This window comes from Nomascus leucogenys, chromosome 7b (genome assembly GCF_006542625.1).
Source record: "Nomascus leucogenys isolate Asia chromosome 7b, Asia_NLE_v1, whole genome shotgun sequence".
Classification (NCBI taxonomy): domain Eukaryota; kingdom Metazoa; phylum Chordata; class Mammalia; order Primates; family Hylobatidae; genus Nomascus; species Nomascus leucogenys.
In genome coordinates, this window is record NC_044387.1 from 3,686,266 (window position 1) to 3,713,793 (window position 27,528).

A 27,528-nucleotide genomic window follows, 5' to 3' on the forward strand; every position below is an offset into this window, starting at 1 on the left:
TTCTTATTTTTCACCTCCTGTCCCTACTGCAATTTTTTTTTTTTTTTTTTTTTTGAGACAGAGTCTGACTCTGTCTCCCAGGCTGGAGTGCAATGGCACAATCTCGGCTCACTGCAACCTCTGCCTCCCGGGTTCAAGCAATTCTCCTGCCTCAGCTTCCTAAGTAGCTGGGATTACAGACGTGTGCTACCACACCTGGCTAATATTTGTATTTTTAGTAAAGACGGGGTATCGCCATGTTGGCCAGGCTGATCTCGAACTCCAGACCTCAGGTGATCCACCCGCCTTGGCCTCCCAAAGTGCTGGGATTATAGACGTGAGCCACTGCGCCCGGCCCCTTACTGCGTTTCTGTTTGTTAGAAATTTCTTCCCATTTTCTTATTTTAATCATCTATGATTTAATCCTGTATCAAGTTTCTTTTTTACTTTTTTTCCTTTTTCTTTTAGAAACAGGGTGTTGCTCGGTCACCCAGGCTGGAGTGCAGTGGCATGATCATAGCTCACCGTAGCCTCTAACTCCTGGGCTCCAGCAATCCTCCCACCTAGGCCTCCCAACTGCTGGGATTACAGGTATGAGCTACTTCACCCAGCCCTGTATAAAATTTCCAAAACCGAACTCTTCATGTCCTATTAAAGTAAGCAAAGCAGTGTGCAATGCAAAGAAGCCTGGATTAAATCAAGTGATTGTTGCTACTGGTTGGCATCTGACCTTAGGTCCTCCTCCATTTCTAAGCCTCAGTTTCTTCATCTGCAAAATGGGAATCACAGGAATCCTGCCGCCCTACTCATCATATGGAGTGAATGCCAGACAAATGAGCTAGCCTGTGGGGAGGGCTGGAAAAACACTGGTCACTGCCGCTGCAGAGGTGCAGTGCCAAGTAGTGCCAGAGTGTCATCAAGCAAATGGCTTTGTCACACAGACGCATGCGTGTGCTTCTTCCTTCTAACATCAAACCCACTGTGCCTCCCAAACAGCTCCAAGCAAAGCAGCATTGGGGCCTCCGAGCAGACAGGACAGAAGTCCTCAGCACGGGCTGACAGGGGCCACAACACCGACAAGCAGGAGAGTTGGTATCACCATCATTCCCACCACCATGATCAGTTACCATTGCCATCACCACTATCATCACCACCATCATCACCATCACCCCCACAATCACCATCACAGTCAATACTAATCCCTGAAGCCCTGAACTCTAAAGAAGGAGAACAATCCTGCTGCTGTTGATCCCCCATCGTTCCACGCTGGTGGTGAATTCTAATTGCTCACCACTGTCTTCCAACTTTCCTTCTTAAAGAAATCCTCTTCCCTGTAACTTCGCCTATAAAGTGTCTACAGGATGCAGCTGTAGAATCTGCAGTTGAGCAGGAAGAATCTGCGGTCACAGAACCTGCCAATCCTCTTATAAAATATACCATAATACCAGAGCATCCAGGCCATGCCTAGGGAGGAGCAAAGCCCTATTGGCTCTGCACACACTTGCTCGGCCAGGCCTGTGAAGAGGTTGAACTTCCCCTCCTCATATCACCAAACCCAATTCCATAATTGTATCTACTCGGGTCTGACTGGCCAAAGATCAGCACTATTCTACCCACTCCAGACCTGGGTGGGACCCACCAGCCAGACACTCACCTCTGCCTCCTCAGGCTCCCATCACTCTGTCTTCAGGCTTGGGTGACAACTCACCATCATACCCACAGCCCCCAGAAAGTCAAAGATACATTATCACATTTTTCTAAGTTAACACATTTTATATCCTTTTTTAGCTTGATGTTTTTTTTCAGCTCAGTCTTACATGTCAGTTCTAATGGTCTGTGGTCACACATTTTTTTAAATAATAGACTCCAAGGAATTTAAACCATCTTAAAACAAAAACATTATTTTCTCGGCAGCTTTCAGTACTATGCACTCGAGTAATGGGACAGTTTGTGGCCCTTTAAGTCTCAGCTCCATTTCCGGACAAAAAAATACAATAAATCAGAACAGAAGAGGGTTCATTCTAAATGCCATGTCTCTGACTATGAGAATTCAAAGTTCACTTACTGAGTCCCTCTACACCCAGCACTCTGTGGACAGTTCAATGCAATCAAACATCCGGGTCTCTACTACATTTTCCACACAGCACTCAGCACTGAGCCATGGGGTAAATGCGGTAAGAGGGACGGAGGCCGGGAGCGGTGGCTCACGCCTGTAATCCCAGCACTTTGGGAGGCCAAAGTGGGTGGATCATGAAGTCAGGAGTTCGAGACCAGCCTGACCAACATGGTGAAACCCCGTCTCTACTAAAAATACAAAACTTAGCCGGGTGTGGTGGCGGGTGCCTGTAATCCCAGCTACTCAGGAGGCTGAGGCAGGAGAATCGCTTGAACCTGGGAGGCGGAGGCTGCAGTGGGCCGAGATCAAGCCACTGCACTCCAGCCTAGGCGACAGAGCAAGACTCCATCTCAAAATTAAAAAAAAAAAAAAGAAGAAAGGAAGAAGGAAGGGAGAAGGAGGAGAAGGAGGAGAAGGAGAAGCAGCAGCAGAAGAAGAAGCAGCAGCAGCAGCAGAAGAAGAAGAAAGAAGAAGAAGAAAGAATAAAGAACAAGAAGAAGAAGGCGACGACGAAGAAGAAGAAGAAGAAGAGAAAGACATTAAGGAACCAGAAAGGCATTAAGGAACCAGAAATCTGGGCGTGGGACGGGTGGTGACAGACACACAAATCAATCTCTGCGAATGGCAAACACAGTTGGCTGCCTAACCAATATCCAACCTGTCCCACCTCTCTGTTTCCAGAATCCCAGTTTGAAAGTGCTCATGTCCAGCCCACAGGAGACACATCCTTGGCAGCTCCCCCTACCACCAGGAGTGGCCATGTGGCCTGGCTCTGAAGGAAGCCCTACTCTCCCAGTAAGAAGACGCCTGCCTTGGTGACTGCTCCTTCCATCACCCCATGATGGTGACAGCCCCTTTAGAGCTGTGAGGAAGAGGCCAAGTGACTTGGAGCTTAGATCCTGAGGACATCACTGAGCCAGTGAACCAGTGCCAACAGCTACCTGCCTCCAGGCATCTTGCTGAGAAACTTAACTTTTGAATTTGTTCAAAAGTCCTCGCGTCTGCTTTTCTGTTACCTACAGCAAAAACACATCTTCACGGAAAGCCCCGGATACAAGGCACCCTGTGTCAACTGGAAAACCAGCAATGCCCCACTCACCACTCAAGAACACGCGGTAGGAGAGAAGGAGACTGACCGCTGGTGGCTCAATTAACTCTGCCAGCATTTCCTGAGAATGTGCCATGCATGTGCCAGTCACTGGAACAGGAGGATGAGTGACTCCAGCCACGGCCCAAGAGAGGATCACAGTCTAATGGGCAGATGGGCACAAACTCATACTCTCTTAGAGGAAACCACCATAGGAGCTAAGTTACAAGTAGAAAATGTTGTACAGGGCGAGGAGCAATGAATCCCTGGGGATCCTGCCGTACTCGCCCTACCTTCCTTCTCCTATCCCTCACATAGAGAAAACACCACAGTTGCACAATTGTTCAAGTCTGTATCCAATATCTTCATCTACAAAAGAAATTATAAGGAAAAAAGACAAACATGCAACAGATAAGTTTTTAAGGCAGCTCCTTTAAAACCATACCAAAGACTTACAAACTCTCTGTTAGCATTTCCTTCTAATATTACAGACTAAAAATCACCATTCAACAGAAACAAATCACCTGAAGGAACAGTGAAGGGTTTCCTATTAAACCGAAGATTTACGCTACTATGGATAGTAAATAAAATTCCTAATTTTTACCAAATCATATCTAATTTGGTTATTTTAAGCCGAGTGATACCACATGTAGTTCAAATACCACATCGAGCAGGGAAAACGTCACCCAGAAAAAAGGATGACGGCAATGCCATGAAAGGGAGCAGCCAGCGTGTTCATCTGAGGCTCTCGCACGCCCTGCCTGAAGCCCAGACCATTCTGCAGACAAAACAGCCGCCAAGGGCCATTTCTGCCAGTGAGCTCTGAAGGACTGGAAAGAACCGATTAAGAGGGAATAAATTAGAGGGAAGAAGAAAACACAACTCTAGTTAATACGGCATGTGGAAACAGCGGCAATTCTGGTTTGTTGGTTTTATTATCTTTTCCATTTCCCTAACTCTCAATAACATTTCCGTTAATGATGGTCACAGAAACCCTTTACTGACAAAACCAGCAGAGAAAAGAAAGAGGCACAGCTCCTGTCCTAAGTGGGAACACACGGGCAAAAAGGCGCCAAGGCCGGGGGCAAGCTTTGAGGGAAGGCAGAGTAACGGTGATGTGGGGGAAGCCACGGGGGGGAAACACAAACCCAGAGCCACACAGCTGGGAAAGTCCGTCCTTGGCTCAAGGAGGTACCATCGCATTGTTGCTGAGCTGCCATTGGATGGTAGTGTCAGTTACTCACCTAGTAAATTTATCTAAGAAACAAGGTAAAACCAGAGACAGAGGACCATGCACGCCCCAAAGGAAGGCGAGAAAAGTCTAGCTGAAGAGTCGGTGAACCATCAAATGACAAGTACCTACTATGTGACACTCACTGCAGGGGACTTGAGGACAGAGCAGGGCCAGCAAGGATCTGGGTGTGGCTAAGCCACTGATGCACAGAAGGGCCGTGCGAGCGGGAGTTTGTTCCCTCCGCCCCGGGCCTCTGCATCCGGCAGTTCTAGGTGGCCAGGGGGCTGCCTTCCTTGACAAAGCCCTTCCCTGATGAGACGCCAGGGCAAGGCCGAGTTAGCCTGAGCTTTCCTCTTCGTCCCTCACGTTATTCTCTTCTGAGGCTGTGCTTGCCTTTCAGTAAGCACGGTGAACACACACAGGCATGCGCAAGTGTCAGCACCCCCCCACCCCACCCATAAGGCCAACGTGCCCAGCTGTGGTAATGAAGCATAGGCTGCAAAGACAGCCACTAGAGGGCGACGCTGAACGCTGATGGCCGGGTCGCAAGAACCAAGTGCCCTCCCGGCTTCAGCTCCTGGGCGCCTGGCCCCAGCTCCCACAGCAGAAGCTAGGATTTCCAACAAGGCCCACAGGAGAGAAAACCGCCGCCCTTCCTCAGGCCTCCAACAGCACCGAGAATGCCCACTGTCTACACTCACCAGAAATGTGTGACCTGGAGGCTGGGAGCCCAGCCCGGGATGACCCCGGTTCCCAGCCGGCTCTGCCCTCACTGTGGGGCTGGAGGGCAGCCGCCTGCTTAGCCTTGTCTCAAGCTCCACAGCTGTAAACCAGCAATAAGGCCAGCAATCTGGGGCACGCAGGAAGGGGATGGGGGCGCAGAGGGGGGTCTTTTGGTGACTGTTAACACTGTCTCTACGGCACAGTGCCCAGCGCACAGTAAAGGCCCCCAGTGGCTGTAACTATGTGAGCATTTAAATACACTGCTTTCCCTGGCTCTCTGTTTCATGAGTTCGTGATTTTGTCTCCCCAGTGAAATGCCATCTCTGGAGTGTGTTGATTTCTGTGTCTATCGGCTGTTCCCCGTCCCTGCAGACCCCAGGCTCTAAGCTACGGGGGTCCTGGCTCTTGCCTTCTCGCCAGTCTACCCAGCTCCAGATCCCATCAGCCCCCGACTCACACAGCCCACCCCACCCACATCCCCAGCCCACGGCCTCCACTCTTGCCCCCTTGTCTCCCACCCTACTCTGACCCTCCCCCAGCCCCTCCCAAGAGCTGCCCGAGGACTCCACCTAGGCCATGTCTACTGGCAACACCCTGCTCAGAAGCAGTCATCGGCTCTTCCTTCCACAGAATAGCAACCGCTTTCTGATGCTCTGCATCGCGCTTTACTCCCCAGGTTCAGAACCTCCCAGAGGCTTCATGCTGTGCTCGAAGTAAAAGCAGAGCTCCTTCTCCTGGACTTCTCAGCCCTGGGGACCCGGTCCCTGCCTGCCTTGCAGGCCTCTCCCCACACCCCACTCAGCCACCAGGCCACAGCCTCAGCAACCCCTCAAGCACATGAAGCTCTATTGCCCGCAGGATCTTTGCACCTCTGGGCCTGTCCCTAGAATGCTCATGCCCCCACTTCAAATGCCTGCCTCCGTGCAGATCTCGTCCCAGAAACAGCCAACTGCAGAGCAGCTCCAGCCTCTACCCTCCACATGCCTTGACTCTCCCTACATGGTTCCTGCCTTCTGATGGTTGCGGGGGTACTGAGCGAGCTCCCTCTGTCTCCTCACACGAGAATGTCAGCTCCTTGAGGGCAGGGTCCTTGCAAGACTGGCTGCCGATTTCTCCCCAGTGCCCACAACCACAGCAGGTGCCCAACAGAGCCTGAATGAGTGAGTGACTTTACATAAATTCCCGCAGACCTTCACAAGGACCCTGCAGGGCAGGTCTCATGCTCCCTCTACAGCTGATGAGACAGGGAGGTTGAGCCACTTCATGAGTAGGGACACAGCCAGCCATCACACTGAGGGCCTACTCCAAGGCTGCACCTGCTTCCTCCCGTCACCAAGGGCCCAGGCCCCTTCAGGGCTGCCCTAGAGCTGTGGACACCAAAGGGGCATCTACTCGTATTATTACTGCCAAGGTGTACGGCTCCAAACTTCTGTTCATGCCCTCCCAACCCCCAAAACACCCTCTCCTGCTGACCTCCATCTATCAGCACGCTCTCTTAAAGCCTAGACTGGATGCTCACCCCTCGGGGGAAGTGGAACATGGCCGTGGCCTGGCCCCACTCCTTGATGGAAGGGTCATCGTGCCTTCTGTCCTACCTTTCGAAAGCCTTGAGGGCCAGAGCTGAGCTCCACACACAGTTCGCCCTCCGAGGCCCCACTGCTGTGAGGCAGGCCCTAGACGGTCCTCAGGAAACTGCGTGTTCTACATGTTACCAAATCGCACTGCCATTCACCAGACACATGTGACCAACTTGAGTGTCATTTTCCGGGGCTTCAAAGCAGGCAGTCTTTGTGTGAGTAAATATTGAGCCAATGCTAAGAGTAAAATGAGCTGTTAAGTTCTATTTGCTACTTTCATCCCCAGGCTCGTAACAGAGCGTAAGCTAAACAAAGAAAAACAGCACTCCGCTGGACAGATGCTATTCAGCGGGTAGACTCATTTCTGTGGCACTTCTCACATCGGCGATTTGCTTCTCCAACATTGGCAAATATTTGCCACTTAACGTCTTTCATGTAATGTGAAGACAGTACATTCCACTGTCTTCCAAAGCTATCTTAACTGCCTTATAAAAACAGGCAATTTACTGGCGATGTTTTCTCTTGCTACCAAATACAAATGCAGTCATCGTTTAACTTTGAAAGCTCTGCATTTAGCCTTTTGGTTTTAGATTTGATATTTACACAGAATTATAAAGAAAGGGAAAACCCACCGTCCCCTCAACCTAACAAAATAACTTGATTTTTACATGCTAAAATCCAGCCCTACATACTCCCATCTTCCTACAAGTCCTGAAAGCTTTACTTTTAAGAATGATTTTAATTTCCAAAAGTTGCTTCAATTACAAAGTCCTCCAGAATGTTCCAGGTGGGTACTCAGAGCCTGACCCAGCACAGGGTTCCCATGAGGCAGATCTTGCTTTCACCAGCTGTCTCTCCTCCACCCGCCTATTGCTGGAAACCACAGGACACAACCAGGAAAACATCTGTAGGTCCTTGACTCATCAATGCCCACTAAACGACCATATATGTCAATAGCGCAAAAATCAAGTGAGAAGACAAAAAGGCCAGTTCAAATGAACATAACAACAACCATAAAAATAACTAACATTTTTGAGTGTTTAGTATGTGCTAGGCACTCTCTTAAGCATGTCGTACGTCCTATCTCATTTAAACTGCAAACTGAGCACTGCTTTCATCATGCCTATCACGCAACAACAACTCTGACAGCAGGATCATCACCAAGCTGGCTCAAGGTCACGTGGCAAGTAACCAGTGGCGCCAGCTCTCCGCACAGGCAGCCCGGCTCCAGGACCCACTCTCCCAGGTCCAACGTGGTTCTGCATCTCCACAGCACCCTGGAGGCACGAGAGCCAGCAGAGAAGGGGCACTGGCATGCTAGAAGAGGCAGTGGCCAAGATGGGTACATCAACTACAAGACTAGACTCCTGTAAGCACGGTCTGCCTTTATCTCCTGTCTTGGTGGGTGACACTTCCACCTACCCGGTGCTCCAGCCGAAATCACAGAGCCATCCCCCACACTGCCTTCTCGCCTCACCCATGGCTAGGGATGCTCTGTGTCGCCACCACAGAAGGAGGTTCAGGCGCCTGAAGAAACGTTCTCGAGTTGTTTGTAATAATAGCAAGTGAGGAATAACCTGTCTACCCATCCGCAGGGGCTGGTGCAGTCAAGTGGGGGGACATGCAGAGGATGGCATGTTACAGGGCACTCTAAAGACTAAGGCGGGTTCTCCACATACATCATGGGAAAATGTATCATCCCTTTAAAAAGTGAGGTGCACAACTGCCTTGCCGAGCAAGGGGAGAAAGAAATACACCGTAGAAATGCACAGACCCCAGAGCATCTCTCTACAGAGCACTTCATCACCAAAGGAAAAAGGGGAGCTCTTCAGTGGAAAGAGCTGGCAGATGCCACCTCAACCCAGTGATCGGAGTCCACATCATCAATGCGAGGACCCACCAGCACCACGTGCCCCCACTGTGATGACCAAGAAGAACACAAATCCCTTCAGTGATGTTCCTGCCAAAAATTATCAATCAGAATCTCATCGTGGGAAAACATCAGACAAGCACAAACCAAGGGACATCCCACAAAATCACTGGCCTGTGCTCTGCTAAAGTGTCAAGATCGAAATGCAGAGACTGGCAAAGCTACTGCTCCAGGTTAGTGGAGAAGACAGAGGTGTGACACCCAAATGGAACGCCTGCTCCCCACTGGAGTCTAGACTAAGAAAAAAGAGGGAAAGGACATTACTGGGACAACTGGCAGAATGTGACTATGGACTGTGGATTAAAATAATAAAAGTGTTAAAATAATACTGTGTCAACGTTAAATTTCCTGATTGTGACACCTGTGCTGTGATGCTATTGAGGGAATGTCTTTGTGCTTAGGAAATATGCAGCGAAGATTTTAGAGGTAAAGGGATGTATCTCCAACTGACTCTCAAATGGTTCAGGAAAAATGTGTGTATATATATGTATGTGTGTGTATATATATATATATGTATGTATACACATACACACAAAAACAGGCACACAGGCAGAATGGTAATGGGCAAATGTAAATAATTGGTGATTCTGGGTACAGAGCATATGGGAGTTGTTGGCACTATTCTTGCCAACTGTTCTGCAAGTTTGAATTGCATCAACATGAAACGATTAAACCAACACATGCATGGGCCATCACTGGAAGGAGACACCTGGAGCTGTGGAAAGGAACGGAAGGTGGAGGCTGGGACAGGCCTCATATTCATGTACACCCTGCTGTGCTGTGTCATGTTATAACACACGCAAGTGTTGCCGTTTCAAAAAAACAAACATAAGGAAGAAACAAACACCTACTTTGAGAACTCTACTCAGAGCTGTGTCCTTCTAGCCAGGAGACCTTCTAAGAGCCCTCCACAGCCTCGGGAACACAGCTTCAGTCATGCTCTTTGAACCGCTGCTTCTGCCCAGAAACCCTCTCCCTGCCCTGGGCCTGAGCATGAAGGCCCGGCTGCTGCAAGCTCCTGTACGGCCCCTGCATGGCTCCTGTATGGCTCCAGGCGGCCCATCCGTGTGCACCACTCGCCACCTCCTGGCCAAGCCAGGCGTTGCACCTCCGGCTCTCAGAGTGCCACAGTGACACCGGCCATAACTGTCTGATACAGGTTTGTGCCCCCAGTGAAGCAATCCCATGACCAAGGCCACATTCCGGTCCTCCCAAGAACTCCAGCGTCTAGCAAACACCTAGCCAGAGTGGCACTCCACAAAGATGAGATATGGAAAGAAAGGACGTGGATTCAGCAGGAATTCCACCGGAGGAACTCAAAGCAAGTGCGTTCCACAGAGCCTGGCCATGGCAGTCCACATGGGCACTGCGTGTGCCTGGAAGCAACTCGCACAGGAAGAGTCAGGCTGGTGACTGTGCTGTGCCCTGCAGGCCTGCCCCTCTGCCCCAGCCTCACCCCTGCTCCCTTGCAGGGCTCACAGCCTGTCACCCTCCGATGACTGCCAGCCCCATGGCAGGAAAGTACAAAACCAGCCGATTGAGTTGATGGTCACCAGCACTGTGCCCCCATGAGCCACTGTCTTCAGAATACTGTCAAGAACAAGGATGTCCACCTGGCCAGCCTCGAAGGGCTCACCAAGGGCAGCAATAATAAAGAGTGCAAATGGGATGACAAGAAAACAGAATGGGCCAGGCGTGGTGGCTCACGCCTATAAGCCCAGTGCTTTGTGAGGCTGAAGCAGGAGGATCTCTTAAGCCTAGGAGTTCAAGACCAGCCTGGGCAACATGGGGAGACCCGTATCTGTAGAAAAAATTGTTTAAAAAATTTGCTGAGCTTGGTGGCACAAAACTGTAGTCCCACATAGTCAGGAGGCTGAGGCGGGAGGATTGCTTAAGCCCAGGAATTCCAGGTTGCAGTGAGCTAAGATCGCACCACTGCACTCCAGCCGGGTGACAGAGTAAGACCTTGTCTCAAATTTTAAAAAAAGAAAACAAGAAGGAACGCAAAATACATTTTCAAATTGCATGGGAAAAACATTACCAAAACATGTCTAAAGCACAAATTGCTACTACCTTAGTGACTTACTGACTTGAAAATATTACATGAAAACATCACCTTCCTCCAAGGCAAATTACACAGGGATGCGTGTGCATTACATAAGCATGCACAGAATCCTTTAAAATGTGATCTATTTCAGAAACAGCAAGAAATGTCTGCGTGTGTCCTCCAGAGGGCAGGGTGCTTACCAAGGTCTGTGTTGGGGCCGGCAAGCAGCTGCTTGAACTTGTCGAGCCGGGAGGCCTCTCTTTCGCTCAATGCTGAGCTGCTGAGGGTGCTGGGGTCGGATGTGCCACCCAGCGTGACGGTGGCCGAGTGTGGGAGAGACTGGGACCTCTGTAGAGGGGCGGCATCGCTGGCACTTTCTGCAGGGGTGAGAGAACGGGGGTGAGGGTGAGGGCGCTCCTCCCGACCGCATGTTCCTCCTTGCTGTGCCACTGTCCCTTTGTGAATGCTGTTGGGTCACAACGGTCCCTTCTTCCCATCACTGAGCGGTGGGGACCTCGGTTTCTTGAGCAATAACACGGAAATGACACCTTTGAAATTCACTCGCCTCTGGCAGAGTATTATTCATCAACGAAATGGACCACCTCACATAAAAGCAACACAAAGACAGCCAGAAAACTCCAGGGCCCCTCGGGCTGTGTGGAGGTCAGCCTCCCACCAGTGCCTGGGGTGGCAGATCAGGGCCTGCCCAGGTGACATGAACCAGACGGTCTGTGCAGGACGGTGCTCTCAGGTCAGCCAGGCCTGAGTGTGGAGGGCAAGCCCGTGAGTTACTGTGAGGGAAAGGAGAAAGCCTGCAGAGGCGCTGAGGATGGGAGGCAACGGTGGGGACACAGCAGGAACCAGGGTGCTGCGAGGGCACTCACCTGCCGTCTCAAGAGCATGCCCAGCCCCGCCACCTGCCTGGCCCTCCTGGGTCTCACCAGTGCCCTGGGAGGAAGGTCCCACAGGGACCCTCATCCCAAGGAAACAAAGGAAGCCAGACAGGTGAGGGATGGCACCTTCCCAGATCCCACCACAGGCAGTGACCGCGGTGGCACTGGAGTACAAGCTGCCCGCCCTCCCTCCCACTCTTTGCTGCTGCCCACCAAGGCCCCACTGAACCCCAAGATGGACAGGCCCACGGGGACCCAAGCAGGTGGTGAGACAGCACGTTCCACCCAGCAACCCGGGACCGGGTCAGCCCAAGGGAAGACCCTAAGGCCCTCAGATCACTCAACACAGCCATCCGAGACCAACAAGCAAGAGGCTGGGAAAGGCTCCAAACTCCTGGGTCTAAATCCTGTCTAGCTATCTCATTTTTCAAAAACTGAAAATGAGAGTGAAAAATAAACTCCAGGACGGGCTGACACCCACTCCAGCGGCCGCTGGAACAAGGAGGTAGGAGCCGCGCTCCCCCGCACCCTCCTTCCCACAGAGCGCCCCCATTTCCTTCATAACCTGGGAGTGGGGGAAAATAATTCACACAGAAACCCTCAGGCTATCCAGGAGCCAGGCAACCTATGGCCTCTGGGCAGAATGTGGCCCAGTTAAATTTCCAGAAAAGTCTGCTAAAGTGGGGGCATAGACTTCAGAGTACCGCCCTGTCTCCTCCTCCCACCCCCACTGCCCACTCTCCCTGACTCCCCCCAACCCCAGGGAGGATCTCCTCCCACCAGTCTCAGCGCCCTTGCTGTGATTCCTGTTTTGTAGCAGCTGCACACCAAGCAGTGGGCTGGGGCTCCAGCCCGGGGCGTCTGGCTCGAGTTTCCGCTGCGGCCTTACTGCAGAGAGGGCTGAGAATCAGCACCTGGGCAGAGGGGAGGACCGTGGGTGACAGTGCCCCCCTCCCTCCTTCAGAGGCTCCTGCTTCAGCAGCACTTACAGTTCCTCAGAGTCAACATTCAGCAAGAAGAGCAGCTGTGCACGGAGTTCCAGAATTAAAGGTGCTCAGCTGGACTTCCCTGCGATCTTTAGAAATGACTGATGTGGCCTCATCAGGACACGTAAGGGGCCACTCACTCCTGAGCAGGGCCCATAAGTCCATGTCCTAGTGTTGCTGCAAAGTTTAATGAGTTTAGTATCATAGGTACTTGATACTGTACCTGCCACACAGTAAATGATCAATATATGGTATCATTGTCATTATACTGAAGTGCTCAAAAAAAGCTTGCCCAGAAAGCAAACACAGGAAAGGTGGCCAACTCCAAGGCAGGCAGGTGGGAACACAAGGCAACGAGGTCATGGGCCCCCTTCTCCCAGCGCAAGCTGCCTGGAGCATCCTTTGCTTGGCTCTTCCAGGATGAGGCCATCCCAGGGTGACATCTCACAGCTCCCCAACCCCAGCTGGTCACAGCCTGAGCCTGCCTCTTGTCAGATCCCCCAGCCACACACCGTGTGGTCCTGCGGTCCTGGCCACTCTCAGCCTGACAGTGTCCTGCATCTTGGGGGCAGGGGGCGGGGTGCTGAGAGGCTCACAGAGCTTCAATGTCAGCACCGCCCATGAGCAGATGAACCAAGGATCCTGGCAACTCTGACTCTGCCCCAGGCTGAAGGGCGCTGCCCAGGACTACGCCTGCAGGAGGCGGTCAGTGCATGCTTCAGTCGGCCACCAGGTTTCCAAGCCTCCCGCAAAGGCCATCACCAGATCTCCACTTACAAGTTCAAAGACTTTAAAATTTATTAGACTCCAAAAAGAAAACTGATCAAATGAAATCACGCACAGCATTCTCAACTAATGAGAGCTGTAACATTTTAGAAGTGAACCAATTCCTAGAAAGTGGTTTTAAAAACTAGACCTCGGTATGAAACCTAGTTCTGCAGGGTAACCTCAGGCCACCCTAACAATCTCCATCTTCTCAACTGGAAATGTGGGGAGAGCACCCTAGCCCCCAGAAGACCTTGGAGGGAGGTACCTATGAGGGCCTGTGGCCACCCCAGCTGGCCTTCGCCCCTGCCCCTCACCCCCTGCCTCCCAACAGCACCGCTGATGCGAAGACACCCTGACCTCCCCATTTCAGATGACACCTGCTCCCCACTGCTCTCATGGCCACCGCGTTCCCACCCCATTCTCTGCCTCTCTTGACTGTGGCACTTGCTGCCTCCCAGCACGCTCTGTGCCCTTGCTGGCTGTGGGCAGTGCTGCATCTGTCCCTCTCACCAGAATGGACTTTCCACAGGGCACAGATGTACCTCAGTCTGTCCAGTGGGGCATCCTAAGCTCTGAAAACAGAGCCCGCGGCCCACGGTGGGTTCATCACATGACCATGCAGCTTTTCCATCACAGACGTGATGGCCTGCAACACACAAAGAGCAGCAGCCACAGAAAACAGCCTCAAGAACAGCTGCTGCGCACCAGTGCCATGCACATGGCAGCAGACACGACCCCACCCGAGGGGGTCAGAATGCGACCGTGGCCAACCCAAAAGTCAGACTCCCAGCCCCTACAGACCTGAGCCCACGTGTATGCACCCCTGGCAGGAATCCTGTAAGCTGCCTAGAGGGCCAGCCCCTAAACATGCAGGGGCCTGACCCCTCGACTGGCAATGTCACTCATGGAACCATTGCAAGCTGGTGGAGTTAGGAGGGAGACAGTGTCCCCAGGCGCTTGCTCCCCTGTGGCCCTCTCACGGCCAGCCCACAACAGCCTGGTGCCTCCACTCTACTCGGAGGAGAGACACACTTAGCTAGGACATAAGCCTCCACTCCACTCAGAGTGCTGACAGAAGAAAGGACAGAAGAAAGCACTTGACGGCCCGAGGAAAGAGCGCAGCCCACTCCCCTGTCCTTGGAAGAGATCCATAAGGGCTCTCGTGGGCCAGGGGGCCTGCTGCAAATGAGGATGGGAACCCACTGATTCTCCCACAGTGAGAGTGCTCTGGCCGCTTTCTTAGCTTGGCCAGAAACCCAGACCATCTCTTCCGTCCTCCCATCATACCTGCAGGACAGGACGTGTGGCTCTCACTGACAGACTTCACCAGCCGGAGGTCGCCGCTGGGGGGTGAGGGCGGCTCTGCCTCGGGCCTGGGCTTCTGCTGAAGCCCTGGCTCCTCCTGCAGCGTGGGCCGCCCCTGCCGCTGGCTGTGGTTGCGCAGCACACGGTTGGCCGTTTCCATGACCACCTCGGAGTTCAGGCTCTCCGCCGCCATGGCCAGGAGCTCATCATCGTCCTCCCCAGCGTCCCAGGCATCGCTGGTATTGCTCTCAAACTCCTGGAAGGTGCTGACCCTCTTGGCCTTCACTGGTGTGGTCGGCATCTTGGCCGTGGACTTGAGCAAACTGCAATGCAAAAGCAGTCTTTACTCGTACATGCTCGAAGGCTTCACCCAAAACCAGCCAAGAAAGAATTCCCAGGTGAAAAGACAGGCATAGAAGTGTTCAGCTTCCACTTAGCAATAGTGAGTGAAAAAGCAGACACAATTCACAGAGAAAGAAGAGCAGGCGAAGCCCATGAGGACTCAGTGGCAGGAGGGGGAGGGGCTCCAGGAAGGCCACCTGGGAGGAGGTGCAGGGCCACGTGGTGATACCCAGCAGGACCACCCCAGCTCACTCTGGCCAGTGCCTGGGGTGCCTTCCCCAAATCCCAGTAAGGCTCCTTTTTCCCCAGCAGTGAGCAGTGTGGGTCAGGAGCACCTGTGCAGGGTGCAGGCCTGTGGTATATGGATTTGAAGACGTGATCATTCAAACAAGATTCCCCCAAAATATGACAACACACAACATCGGCCCCACCTCATGTGAGAAACTTGTCAGACAGGTGCAGTCCTGCAGGGTCACAACAGCCCAGCACAAGCCCCACACTCTGTGCTCCCGCCTGCCGTGGAGGGGCCAGGACAGGCCAGGGCCGGGCTCCAGCAGCTGGAGAATGCGGGAAGGAGGAGGGGAAAGGACAAGCCAGCATGGATGGCCTGCAGCCAGGCTGTCCATGGCTAAAGGATGCCAGCTCCTGGCTCTCCCCAGGGCTCCCCCACCTCCCCACAGCAGGCTGTGGCTCCCACATCCGCTGTCTTCACCAAGATGCGCAGCACGGGGTGCACAGTGTCTCACACAGAGCGACTGCGTGATCATTGTGGCTGAATGAGAAACCAGTCTCCTCCCTCAGGAATGCCTGGGAGCAGGAGGGAAGCAGGAAGACCAGGGTTGCCACAGCCCTCCCATATCAGAGCCAAGACGCCAAGTGAGGTTGGAACATCACTTACGTGCCATGTAACAGTGGATCAAAGGGGGGGTGCTGGGCACCATACACGTGCTGGATGCTGATGGAAAAGAAAAGGAAAACCAGTGAGCCTCTCTCCTGCCTTCCCAAGAGCCCACCACCAGCTCGGCCGAAAGGTGGACTCCCAGGAACCCACAGGACCGAAGGAAGCAGCTCCTCATCGGCTGTCGCAGGCCCCCCTGCAGCCACCCGGGGTCCTGAGGGCCCAGTTCAGAAGGGATGAGTGGCACCATACAAGCCCACACCCCACACCTCACACCCCACACCCCACACAAGCAGGGCATTCAGCCCATCCCTGAGAATGGGCCTCAGCCCGACAAGCACCACCACAGACCCTTGGGCATCCAAACGGTGATGAGGGTGTCTGGGTGTGCAATGAAGGGACTGCGGCCTCTGCCCACAGACTAAAAACTTGAAGAAACGCCCATCTGGGAATTCTCACCTGCCATCATTTTGTCTGAAATTGAATGCAGAATTGCAAAGGATAAATATAATTTTTTAAAAGATTTAACGGGCTTGGTGCGGTGGCTCACGCCTGTAATCCCAGCACTCTGGGAGGCCGAGGCGGGTGGATCACCTGAGGTCAGGAGTTGGAGACCAGCCTGGCAAACATGGTGAAACCCTGTCTCTACTAAAAATACAAAAATTAGCTGGGCATGGTGGTACATGCCTGTAATCCTAGCTACTGGGGAAGCTGAGGCAGGAGAATGGCTTGAACCCAGGAGGCGGAGGTTGCAATGAGCCGAGATCATGTCACTGCACTTCAGCCTGGGTGACAGAGCAAGACTCCGTCTCAAAAAGAAAAAGACTTAACAGTTTTGTTATAAAAGTCTTATATTCATCAGAGCAAATTTGGAAAACCGATGGAAATGAAATACCCCACGTGGCAGACACTGTTGGTTGACTGATCAACCTCTACCCAGAAGCCTTTGCTGCTTTGGCTGACTACAGCCACGGCTGGCCCTGTGACACACATTTATTTCTCACAGCCAGCAAGAAACAAATGGGGGTTTTTACTTTTCTAAAAAAAAAAAAAAAAAAAAAAAAAAAAAAACAGGCTTAGCTAGCACCCCTTTGGCCCCTAGCTTCTCTCCCTTTTTTTCCACCTGGAACACAGAGGTGAGGCCTGGGACTTCAGCCATCATGCATGAGTGAAGATGCCACCACGAAGGGCAGCAGGGCAGACAGGCAGGAAAGAGCATGGGGCTGTGATGGCTTTGAGCTGCTGCCCAACCCTGCGCTGCTCACCACAGACTACCAGACACAGGAAATAAACGAATCTCTGTTTGTTGAAGGCAATACTGGCAATGTTGGGAGGCCGAGGTGGGCGGATCGCTTGAGCTCAGGAGTTTAGGACCAGCCTGGGCAACATGCCGAAACCGTGTCTGTACAAAAAATACAAAAAAAATTGGCTGGGCGTGGTGACATAAGCCTGTGGTCCCAGCTACTTGGGAGGCTGAGGTTGCAGTGAGCCAAGATTGCACCACTGAACTCCAACCTGGGTTACAGAGTGAGACCCTGTCTCAAAAAAATAATATAAGTGATTCCAAAAAAATGGTCGGATGATCGCTTGAGCCTGGGAGGTGGAGGTTGCAGTGAGCCAAGAATGCACCACCGCACTCCAATCTGGGTTACAGAGTGAGACCCTGTCTCTAAAAAATAAAATAAAATAGTGATTACAAAAAAGTAATAAAGATATTTGGAGACAAATATTTGCACACAACTATGATAACCTCTTGGGGATAAACTCCTAGAAATGGAAAGCTTGGGACATAAAGCACGCATTAAAAAGGCCACTGGTCCACACTGCTGAAGAGCCGTGGTTCATATCCCACCAGCAGTGTCAACACCACACACCACTGCTCATTCAACAGGAGAACAGTGGTCTCCATGTCGGCTATGTGCCTTTTCATTCATGAGTGAGATAAAACATTTTTTTTTATTTTGTTCATTGGTACCTCTTCTTTTTGTAAATTGTCTGCTGATACCCTTTGTCCATTTTCTTATGAGGTGCTCACCACTTTCTCACTGCTTTGTAAAAAAAAAAAAAACCTTGTAAACAGAAGATTCCTTCTTAGTCATTTTGGTGGTGTGGTCAGCAGAATTACAGCCCCCACCCAAGACGTCCACATCCTAATGCCCAGAACCTGTGACTACGTCACCTTACATGGCAAAGGGGACTTTGCAGATGCGATTAAGAATACGAATCTTGAGGTGGGAGACCATCCTGGGCAATCCTGGTGGGCACGATCTAATCATGAGTACTCAAAAGCAGAGACCCTTCCTGGCTGTGGTCAGAGGCAGAAGAGACCACGAAAGGTCACACAAATGCAACACGGCTGACTCTGCACATGGAGAAAGGGGGCTGTATGCCAAGGAACGTGGACGGCTTCCTGGAGCTGGAGAGAGCAGGGAAAACGCTCTCCCCTGGAGCTTCCAGAAGGAACCAGTCCCACCAACACCTTGGTGTTAGCCCAGTGAGACCCACATCAGACTTGCAAACTCTAGAACTCCAAGATACCACGTTTGTTGTAGGCCAGTAAGTTTGTGATGATTTGTTAGAGTAGTCACAGAAAGAGAATGGCGGTGGCCAATCTGTTTGCCTTGGTCTGGGAGGCTGAGCCACTCGTGTCCTTTCCTCGTGATTCCGCTTTGGGGACGCACTTGGAAAGGCCTACCCCTTCCGAGAGTGCATAAACATTCCACTGTGTGCTAGTTTCATCCTTCTAGAGGGCTCGTTCCTACCCTTAAGTTTTCAATCCACCTCGAATTTATTTTATTTTGCTATATAGTGTTTAGTAGGAAACTTTAAAAAAAAATAAAGAAGAGTTCAAATGTGATTTGTTCAGTAACCTCTCCTTTCACCCACTGCTTTGAGAACATCATCTTTAACATTAAAATATTACATTGGGTCAGTTTTCAGTTTCCCACTCAGTTTCTATTCGGTATCCCATTCCTATGCCTGCAGCACAATATATTAATTATACCAAATGTTTACTTTTATATTCTAAGATTTTTCAGCAAAACTTGACAAACATTTTTTCGATACTGACTCTCGGACAGGGCACTGGGGAGGGAAAGACAAGCACAACACGTCCAAACTATTCCGGCCCTTACAGTTTACTTACAAAAGCAAAACTTCGACTGGCATTTTGAATGTTCTATGACAATTCCTACAAGAGCATGCCACAGGAGCGTAGAAACCCAGTCTTATTGGGAGGCCGAGGCAGGCGGATCACGAGGTCAGGAGATCGAGACCATCCTGGCTAACACAGTGAAACCCCGTCTCTATGAAAAATACAAAAAATTAGCCGGGTGTGGTGGCACGTGCCTGTAATCCCAGCTACTTGGGAAGCTGAGGCAGGAGAATGGCGTGAACCCAGGAGGCAGAGCTTGTAGTGAGCCGAGATCATGCCACTGCACTCCAGCCTGGGCGACAGCGAGACTCTGTCTCGAAAGAAAGAAAGAGAGAAGGAGAGAAAGGAAGGAAAGGAAGGAAAGGAAGGAAGGAAGGAAGGAAGGAAGGAAGGAAGGAAGGAAGGAAGGAGGAAGGAAGGGAAGGGAAGGGAAGGGAAGGGAAGGGAAGGGAAGGGAAGGGAAGGAAGGAAGGAAGGAAGGAAGGAAGGAAGGAAGGATTCCTTACGGAAAAAAATCACACTTAGAACTAGGAAAAGTGAGACTGGCAGAAGGTTGAGACAAACAAAACAGCATGCACCTGATCTGAAGGCCAGGAGCAGTGGAATCAGTGGGACATCAAAGTGGCAGCCAGAGGCCTGTCATCACAGTGAGCAGAAACATGAGCCCACATCCGGCCTTCCTTCAAAGGCCCAGGAGCCCAGTCCCACCCCTCACTCCACAGAGGAAGATGGGAAACCCAAAGAAGAGAAAGGAATTCAAAAGAGTTTTGCCCCTTGAAGGGTTTGTTATGACTTCTCCTTCCCAAAAAAAAGCCAGTAAGGAGAAATACATGATTTCAGAAGAAAATTCTAAAGTCAGCATCCAAATGAAAACATCACATTTATTTCTGCATACATCAGAGTGAGTTTCAGCTTCAAACTGAAGACGACCTGAAAGCAAAGCGCTGATCCCTCCTCTCAACCAGGAAGGACCTACGTGACAGGCACTGTCCTGGGTGCTGAGGACACAGACGCCCTGTGGCATGAACCACAGGCGGGTCCCAGTGGGGCTGGGGCTGGATACTTTTACCAAAGGAATGAAACACACAGAAAAGTGAAGGAACAGCCCTGTGAGCACCACGCCGCGTGCCACTGCTCAGCTCCAACCACTCTCAGCAGCCTCCGGATTCGCTCAACATGCTGTTTCTTTTCTACTATCAATACTGCAAGCAATAAAACATAGAGAATAATAGTAGTAGCTAACAGAGATGAGCATTATTCTAAACTCTTAATGTGTTAACTCCTTTAATCTTTGCAACCCAATAAGGCAGATGTCATTACTCTTCCCATTCTAAAGGTGGAAAAACCGAGGGACAGAGAGCTTAAGAAAGTAGCCTGCCTGGGCGGGCGTGGTGGCTCACACCTGTAATCTCAGCATTTTGGGAGGCTAAGGCGGGCGGATCATGAGGTCCGGAGATCGAGACCATCCTGGCTAACACAGTGAAACCCCATCTCTACTAAAAATACAAAAAAGCTGGTCGTGGTGGCGGATGCCTATAGTGCCAGCTACTCGGGAGGCTGAGGCAGGAGAATGGTGTGAACCCGGGAGGCAGAGCTTGCAGTGAGCCGAGATCACGCCCCTGCACTCCAACTCCAACCTGGGCGACAGAGCGAGACGCCATCCCCCCAAAAAAAAAAAAAAAAAGAAAGTAGCCTGCCCAAGGTCACCCACCCCTGGCAGGCTGCAAAGCCAGCTTAGTGACATATAGGACATAAGGAATAACCACACAGACACCACCCAGAGATTCACTTCCACCAAATTCCAACATTTTGTCATATAATAGAGTTGAAACCCTCCCCATTCTGGTTCTCTACCTGCCTCCTCTGAGGTAGCTACCAACCTGTATTTGACATTTTCCATTTCCATATAGGAGTTTATACTATTATGGAAGAGTCATGGATCTCTAGGCAACATACAGTATTATTCTGCACATTTGCAAAGTTTACAATGTTATCATTTCATACATATGTATCTTCTTGCAACTAGACGGTCCCTCAAGATTGTTCTTTATGTATCAATGTTAATGCATGCAGCTCCAGTTTTGTTCTGTGGAGTTTCACTGTACGAAAGCCAGTACTTTAGCAGTAAACCAACTTTTCAAAAGAAATATTATATGGAAATGCCAAACAGGTAAAGGCAGAGCTACTCTGGTGAACGGGAGACGCAGGAGCCCCCACATGCACTGGCCAGGCCACTCGACAGAAACAGAGGAGACGGAGACGCAGGAGCCCCCACATGCACTGGCCAGGCCACTCGACAGAAACAGAGGAGACGGAGACGCAGGAGCCCCCACATGCACTGGCCAGGCCACTCGACAGAAACAGAGGAGACGGAGACGCAGGAGCCGCCACATGCACTGGCCGGGCCACTCGACAGAAAGAGAGGAGAGGCAACTCCCAGAACCACAGCAGGACTCCAGGGAGACACAGAAAGCTGCTGGTCTGGTTATTTCCTTAAATACAAGGAAAATGAACAAAACCAAGAGATGGTTCTCTGAGTAGATGAATAAAACTGACAAACCTTTAGCTAGACTGACTAAAAGAAAAAAGAGAAGACTTAAATTACTAAAGTCAGAAATGATGGAAAAGACATTATTGTCAACCTTACAGAAATAAAAAGAATTATGAGAATATTATGAACTGTGCACCAACAAATAAGATTAATTAGATATAATGCACAAATTCCCAGAAAGATACACACAACTGAAACTTACTCAAGGAGCAGGAGGAAATATGACTAGATACATAACATGGAAAGAGGCTGAATTAGAGGCCGGGCACACTGGCTCACGCGTGTAATCACGGCACTTTGGGAAGCCAAGGTGGGAGGATCGCTTGAATCCCAGGAGTTCAAGACCAGCCTGGCCAACAAAGCAAGACTTCGTCTACTAAAAACCAAAAAACTAGTGGGCATGGTGGCACACACCTGTAGTCCCAGCTACTCAGAAGGCTGACATGGGAGGATCACTTGAGCCCACGAATTCGAGGTTACAGTGACCTATGACAGCACTATTGTGCTCCAGTGTAGGCAACAGAGCAAGACCCTGTCTCAAAAAAATAAAAAATAAAAATAAAGAGACTAAATTAGTAATCAAAACACTACACACAAAGAAAAGTCCAAGCCCAGAGGGATTCACTGGTAAATTCTACCAAACAGATAAAGAAGAATTAATACCAATTCTTCATAAATCCTTCCAAAACCTAGAAAAGGAGGTAATATTTCCCAACTCATTCTATGAGGCAAGTACTACCCTGATACCAAAATCAAGCAAAGACATCACAAAGAAAGAAAACTACAAACCAATATCTCTTATGAATATACACATAAAAACCCAAAATACTAGCAAACCAAATCCAACAACACATAAAAAGGGATTACGTATCATAATCAAGTGGAATTTATCCAAGAAATGCAAGGTTGGTTTAATAATCAAAAATCAATTAGTACAATACACTATATTAATAGCATAAAGAACAAAAACCACATGATCATCTAAATAGATGCAGAAAAAGCATATGATAAAATTCAATACTCCTTCATTATAAAAATTATCAACAAACTAGGAATCAAAGGTAATCTTCATCCTGATAAAGGATATCTACAAAAAACTCATAGTTAACATCATACTTAATGGTGAAAGGCTGAATATTTTGCCCCTAAGCTCAGGAAAAAGACAAGGATGGAAGGTGGCTCATGCCTGTAATCCAGCACTTTCGGAGGCCAAGGTGGGGAGGATCACTTGAGCCCAGGGGTTAAAGACCAGTCTGGGCAACAAAGTGAGACCTCAATCTCTACAAAAAATCAAAAAATTAACCAGGCATGATGATGCATGTCTGCGGTCCCAGCTACATGGAAGGCTGAAACAGGAGAATCACTTGAGCCCAGGAGGTTGAGATCAAGGCTTCAGTGAGCCATGTTGGCAAAACTGCACTCTCTAGCCTGGGCAACAGAGCAGGACCTTGTCTCAAAACAAAACAAAAGTACTGATACAAGCCACGACACGGATCAATCTTGAAAATATTATGCTCAGTGAAAGAAGATAATTACCAAAGAAATGGGCATTATTCCATTTATTTGAAATCCCTAGAATTGACCATTCTATATACAGAGAACGTAGATTAGTGGTTACTTGGGGACTAGAACAGGGAGGAAGGCAGGGGTGATAGTTAAAGGACACACGAGGTTTTCTAGAGGCAATAAACGTGCTCTCAAACTGATTGTGGTGATAGTTACACAACTCTTTGAAGACACTAAAAAAACCACTGCATTATATACTTTAAATGGGTGAAGGCTATTGTGGGTGAATTGTGTTGTATCTGTATCTCAGGGAAGATGTTATAATGTTTTAAAGTCAATACAACTTTTACCTGACCCTCTTGGGTTCCCGCTCTTGGAACCCAGCTACCCATTCTCTGAAGACGCCAAAATTAGCCACAAGGATCTCCTATATGTACACATTACAACCCACAGCACTAGGTGAAGGCCCAGCGGACAGCCTGCATCACCGCTAGACAAGTCAGTGAATCAGCCTTCTGATAATTTCAGCCCCAGCCTTCAAGTCTTCCTAGTGAGGCCCCAGACATCATGGAGAAGAGACAAGATATCCCACTGTGCCCTATGTGAATTTCTGACCCACAAAACCGATGAGCAGAATCAAATGCTTGCTCTATGCCAGGGGGTGGGAAAAAGATACAGACTGCTTAGATCAAGCCCAATCCATCTGTCATGTCCTTTTCCTGAAACGTCTTGGATGTCTCTCTGACACTGGTAGAAAGCTTTCAGGTTTAAGAATCAAAGGCCCAGGTTCAAGGCCCAGCTCCAACACTTACTGGCTGGTAAAGTTTTAACCAAGTAAGTACTCTGAGTTTTCATTTTCTCATCCTGGAAATGGGAATAAGAACATGTATGAAATGAGATAATCGTATATCACAGCAATCTGAATACTGGGACATGACCTACGAATAGCATTTATCAATATTATCAATCTCTCTTTATACGAACGTTTACATTCTTCCTATCATTTCCCAATGTATCTTTATTGCTCAAAACCAGCATGCTTCTTGGCCTACTGGCCACTATTTGCATGTCCTTTTTTAAAAAAGTCTCTGCCACGTTATCACAGGCCACAGGTTTTTCCTCCCGGGACAGCCGGAAATTCATAGATTCTTCATAGGCAAACCATTTGTGTTTACTAAGCAAAAAATGTTCCAACAAAGGTCAAATGAGACTAAAGGAACCCCATTTTATCTTATCAAAATTGCACTTTTGATTTTGCATAGCTAAAAAGAAAAGCAGACTTCAACTAAAGATATTTTAAAGGAATATGTGGCAACATACCCACCTACCTCATTTCAGATAATGAAATTTGTCTTTAAAAAAGTATATTAACTGGCCAGGTATGGTGGCTCACATCTGTAATCCCAGCACTTGGGAGGCTGAGGCAGGAGGATCACTTGAGACCAGGAGTTCAATACTAGCCTGGGCAACATAGGGAGACCCCATCTCTACCAAAAAAATAACTTAGCCGGGCACAGTGGCATGTACCTGGAGCCCCTGCCACTCACAAGGATAAAGTAGATGGATCACATGAGCCCAGGAGTTTGAGGTTGCAGTGGGCTGTGATCACACCACTGCACTCCAGCCTGAGCAACAAAGCAAGACTTTGTATCCAAAAAAAGAAAAGGATATTAGTCAATAAACTGTTTAATGAATTATACTTCTTTGAAACACTGCAGTAATCTACTGTTTTAAAGAGAACCCTAGTGATTCCTTACGAAAAGCAGATGCATATGACATAATTCCACTTTTTTTTTTGAGACGGAGTCTCGCTCTGTCGCCCAGGCTGGAGTGCAGTGGCACGATCTCAGCTCACTGCAAGCTCCGCCTCCCAGGTTCACGCCATTCTCCTGCCTTAGCCTCTCCGAGTAGCTGGGACTACAGGCGCCCGCCACCACGCCTGGCTAGTTTTTTGTATTTTTTGTAGAGACGGGGTTTCATCGTGGTCTCGATCTCCTGACCTCGTGATTCGCCCGCCTCAGCCTCCCAAAGTGCTGGGATTACAGGCGTGAGCCACCACACCCAGCCTAATTCCACTTCTTGACAGACGACCTAGAAAACCCTTGCACAAGCACCAGGAGACCATGGAGGGAGCATGGGTGAATCCTGACAACATGAAGCTGAGAGAAGCCAGATGCAAAAGGCCGCACACTGTATGATTCCACTGACATGCAACATCCAGAACAGGCAAATCCCTGGAGCCAGATAGTAGCCTCATGGTTGCCAAGGGTGGGGAGGAGAGAATGGGAAGTGAATGCTAACAGGTACAGCGTTGCTCTCTGTGGTGATGAAATTTTTCTAAAACCAATTGTAGTAATGACTGCATAACTGTGAATATACTAAAAACACCAAGCACTTTAAATGGGCGAATGGTGTGGTATGTAAGTGGTATCTCTATAAAGATTGAAGGGAGGACAGGAAGGGCCCCCTCCCTGACCCCACTGTGTCCCAGGAAGGCCGGTACGTCATGGAAGGGAAGGCTCGAGATGGCTGACCAGCCTCATTCATTCAACCTTTAAATAAGTCCAAGTCCGGCCAGGCACGGTGGCTCAGGCCTGTAATCCCAGCACTTTGGGAGGCCAAGGTGGGCAGATCACGAGGTCAAGAGATCGAGACCATCCTGGTCAACATGGTGAAACCTCGTCTCTACTAAAACTACAAAAATTAGCTGGGTGTGATGGCACACACCTGTAGTCCCAGCTACCCAGGAGGCTGAGGCAGGAGAATCACTTGAACCCAGGAGGCGGTGGTTGCAGTGAGCTGAGATCGCACCACTGCACACCAGCCTGGGCGAGAGAGTGAGACTCCATCTCAAAAAAAATAATAATAATAATAGGTCCAAGTCCACTTGCCCCACCATGAATGACAAGTCTGTAGCATAAATCACCACAGAACAACACCCTTCAGCATGCTTCACATGAAAATGACAGATTTCATCGCCCCCAAACTTGAGGAGGACTAACTGGTTAGTAGCGAGCAAGGCAGGGGCCATTAGTTGGGTGTTCTGGTCAATAGGTGCACATCCTGCTGATCCTAGAAACACACAGCCGGGGCTCTCAGACGGGACAGCGCATGAGCAAACACTGACGAAGGGTCACAGGCTCTAACCCACGACAGGAGAGGCCGCACGCAGGTGAAAGTGGAACTACGTGGACAAGGGACAAGATACCCAGGGCAGGCCAGGGAGGGGCCAGCACAGAGATGCCCCAAGAGGCTGTGCCCTGGAGAAGACCCCCAACCAAAAAGACCTCCCCTTGCCCTCCCCAAAAACAGCCCTCAGAATTGTGGTCAAAGCTCACCTTTTCAGCATAGGCACAGGGAGATGCAACTGCAATGCCACCACTCACTCGTAACGGGAACCCGAGGACAACCATGGCAGGGGAGGCAGGTAGACTAAGGTCTAACACAAGAACTGGGGTTGGGCGTGGTCGCTCAGGCCTATAATCCCAGCACTTTGGGAGGCAAAGGTGGGCAGATCGTTTGAGTACAGGAGTTCAAGACCAGCCTGGGCAACATGGTGAAACCCCCGTCTCTATAAAAAATATAAAAATTAGCCAGGCATGGTGGTGTGCTCCAGCTACTCGAGAGGCTGAGGTGGGAGGATCACCTGAGCCCAGGAAGACGAGGCTGCGGTGAGCTAAGATCGCACCCCACTGCACTCCAGCCTGGGCAACAGAGTGACACTCTGTCTAAAAAAAAAAATCGGGAGGGCACCTCCAGGGAGAAGGGGAGAGGGGTCACAGCATGAGAACAGGCTGGAGACACTGGTCAGTTGTGGGGGTCAGGGCCATGGGAAATGCCCAAGAGAAAGAGAATGGGTCCCTGAAATCAACACCAACTCTTCAGGACTGTGCCCAGAGCTGTCTTTACAACATGACTCAGAAAATTTAAATAAACAATAAACAAAACACTAGAATCCAATACTTGCTGCGAATCTACTCGTGGATAGCCAGGGCCTCCAACTTGGTCCTTGCTTGACGGCAGCGTGAAACACAGACGCCTTCAGCTTCTACCGACTACACTGCGTTATGTTTCTCCATTCAAGTCACTCAACAAACACTGACTGGGCACCTGCTCCACCCCAGGCCCGGGCTGGTCCTGGAAAGCTGACAGTGAACAAGCGAAAGTCCCTGTCCTCGGGCCGCCTCAGCGAAGGCAGCTAATCCATGAGGATACAGGTGACTCTGAGGCGGGAAGAGACAAGTCAGAGTCAAGAGGGACAGAGCGACTCGGGCCAATGCTGCGAGGCCACTGGGTTTTGACTGGAAGCAGCTCTCCCCGGCAGATCCTGCAGAAGGTTTTTCTGGTTTGAATTTGAAGCCTCTACACCAAGGTGCTCTTTTCAAACAAACCTGATGGTGTATCAGAACGGCTTCTTTTTTTTTTTTTAATT

The 27,528-nt window shown here is 50.1% G+C and overlaps 1 protein-coding gene across 3 annotated transcripts in view; it reads right to left on the reverse strand.

The window, feature by feature from the left end:
• Positions 1 to 27,528, reverse strand: part of TBC1D22A (TBC1 domain family member 22A) — a 400,970-nt gene that overhangs the window by 358,619 nt on the left and 14,823 nt on the right. For 2 of the 3 annotated variants that reach the window (XM_030815343.1, XM_030815342.1), the window contains exons 2-5: positions 20,127 to 20,241; positions 15,886 to 15,942; positions 14,628 to 14,968; positions 10,894 to 11,070 (exon numbers count right to left, since the gene is read on the reverse strand). In XM_030815343.1, the coding sequence (XP_030671203.1) occupies positions 10,894 to 11,070; positions 14,628 to 14,946 (496 nt within the window). In that variant the 5' untranslated portion in view covers positions 14,947 to 14,968; positions 15,886 to 15,942; positions 20,127 to 20,241. The remainder of the gene's footprint in view (positions 1 to 10,893; positions 11,071 to 14,627; positions 14,969 to 15,885; positions 15,943 to 20,126; positions 20,242 to 27,528) is intronic. The other variant, XM_030815341.1, reaches the window with a different exon arrangement.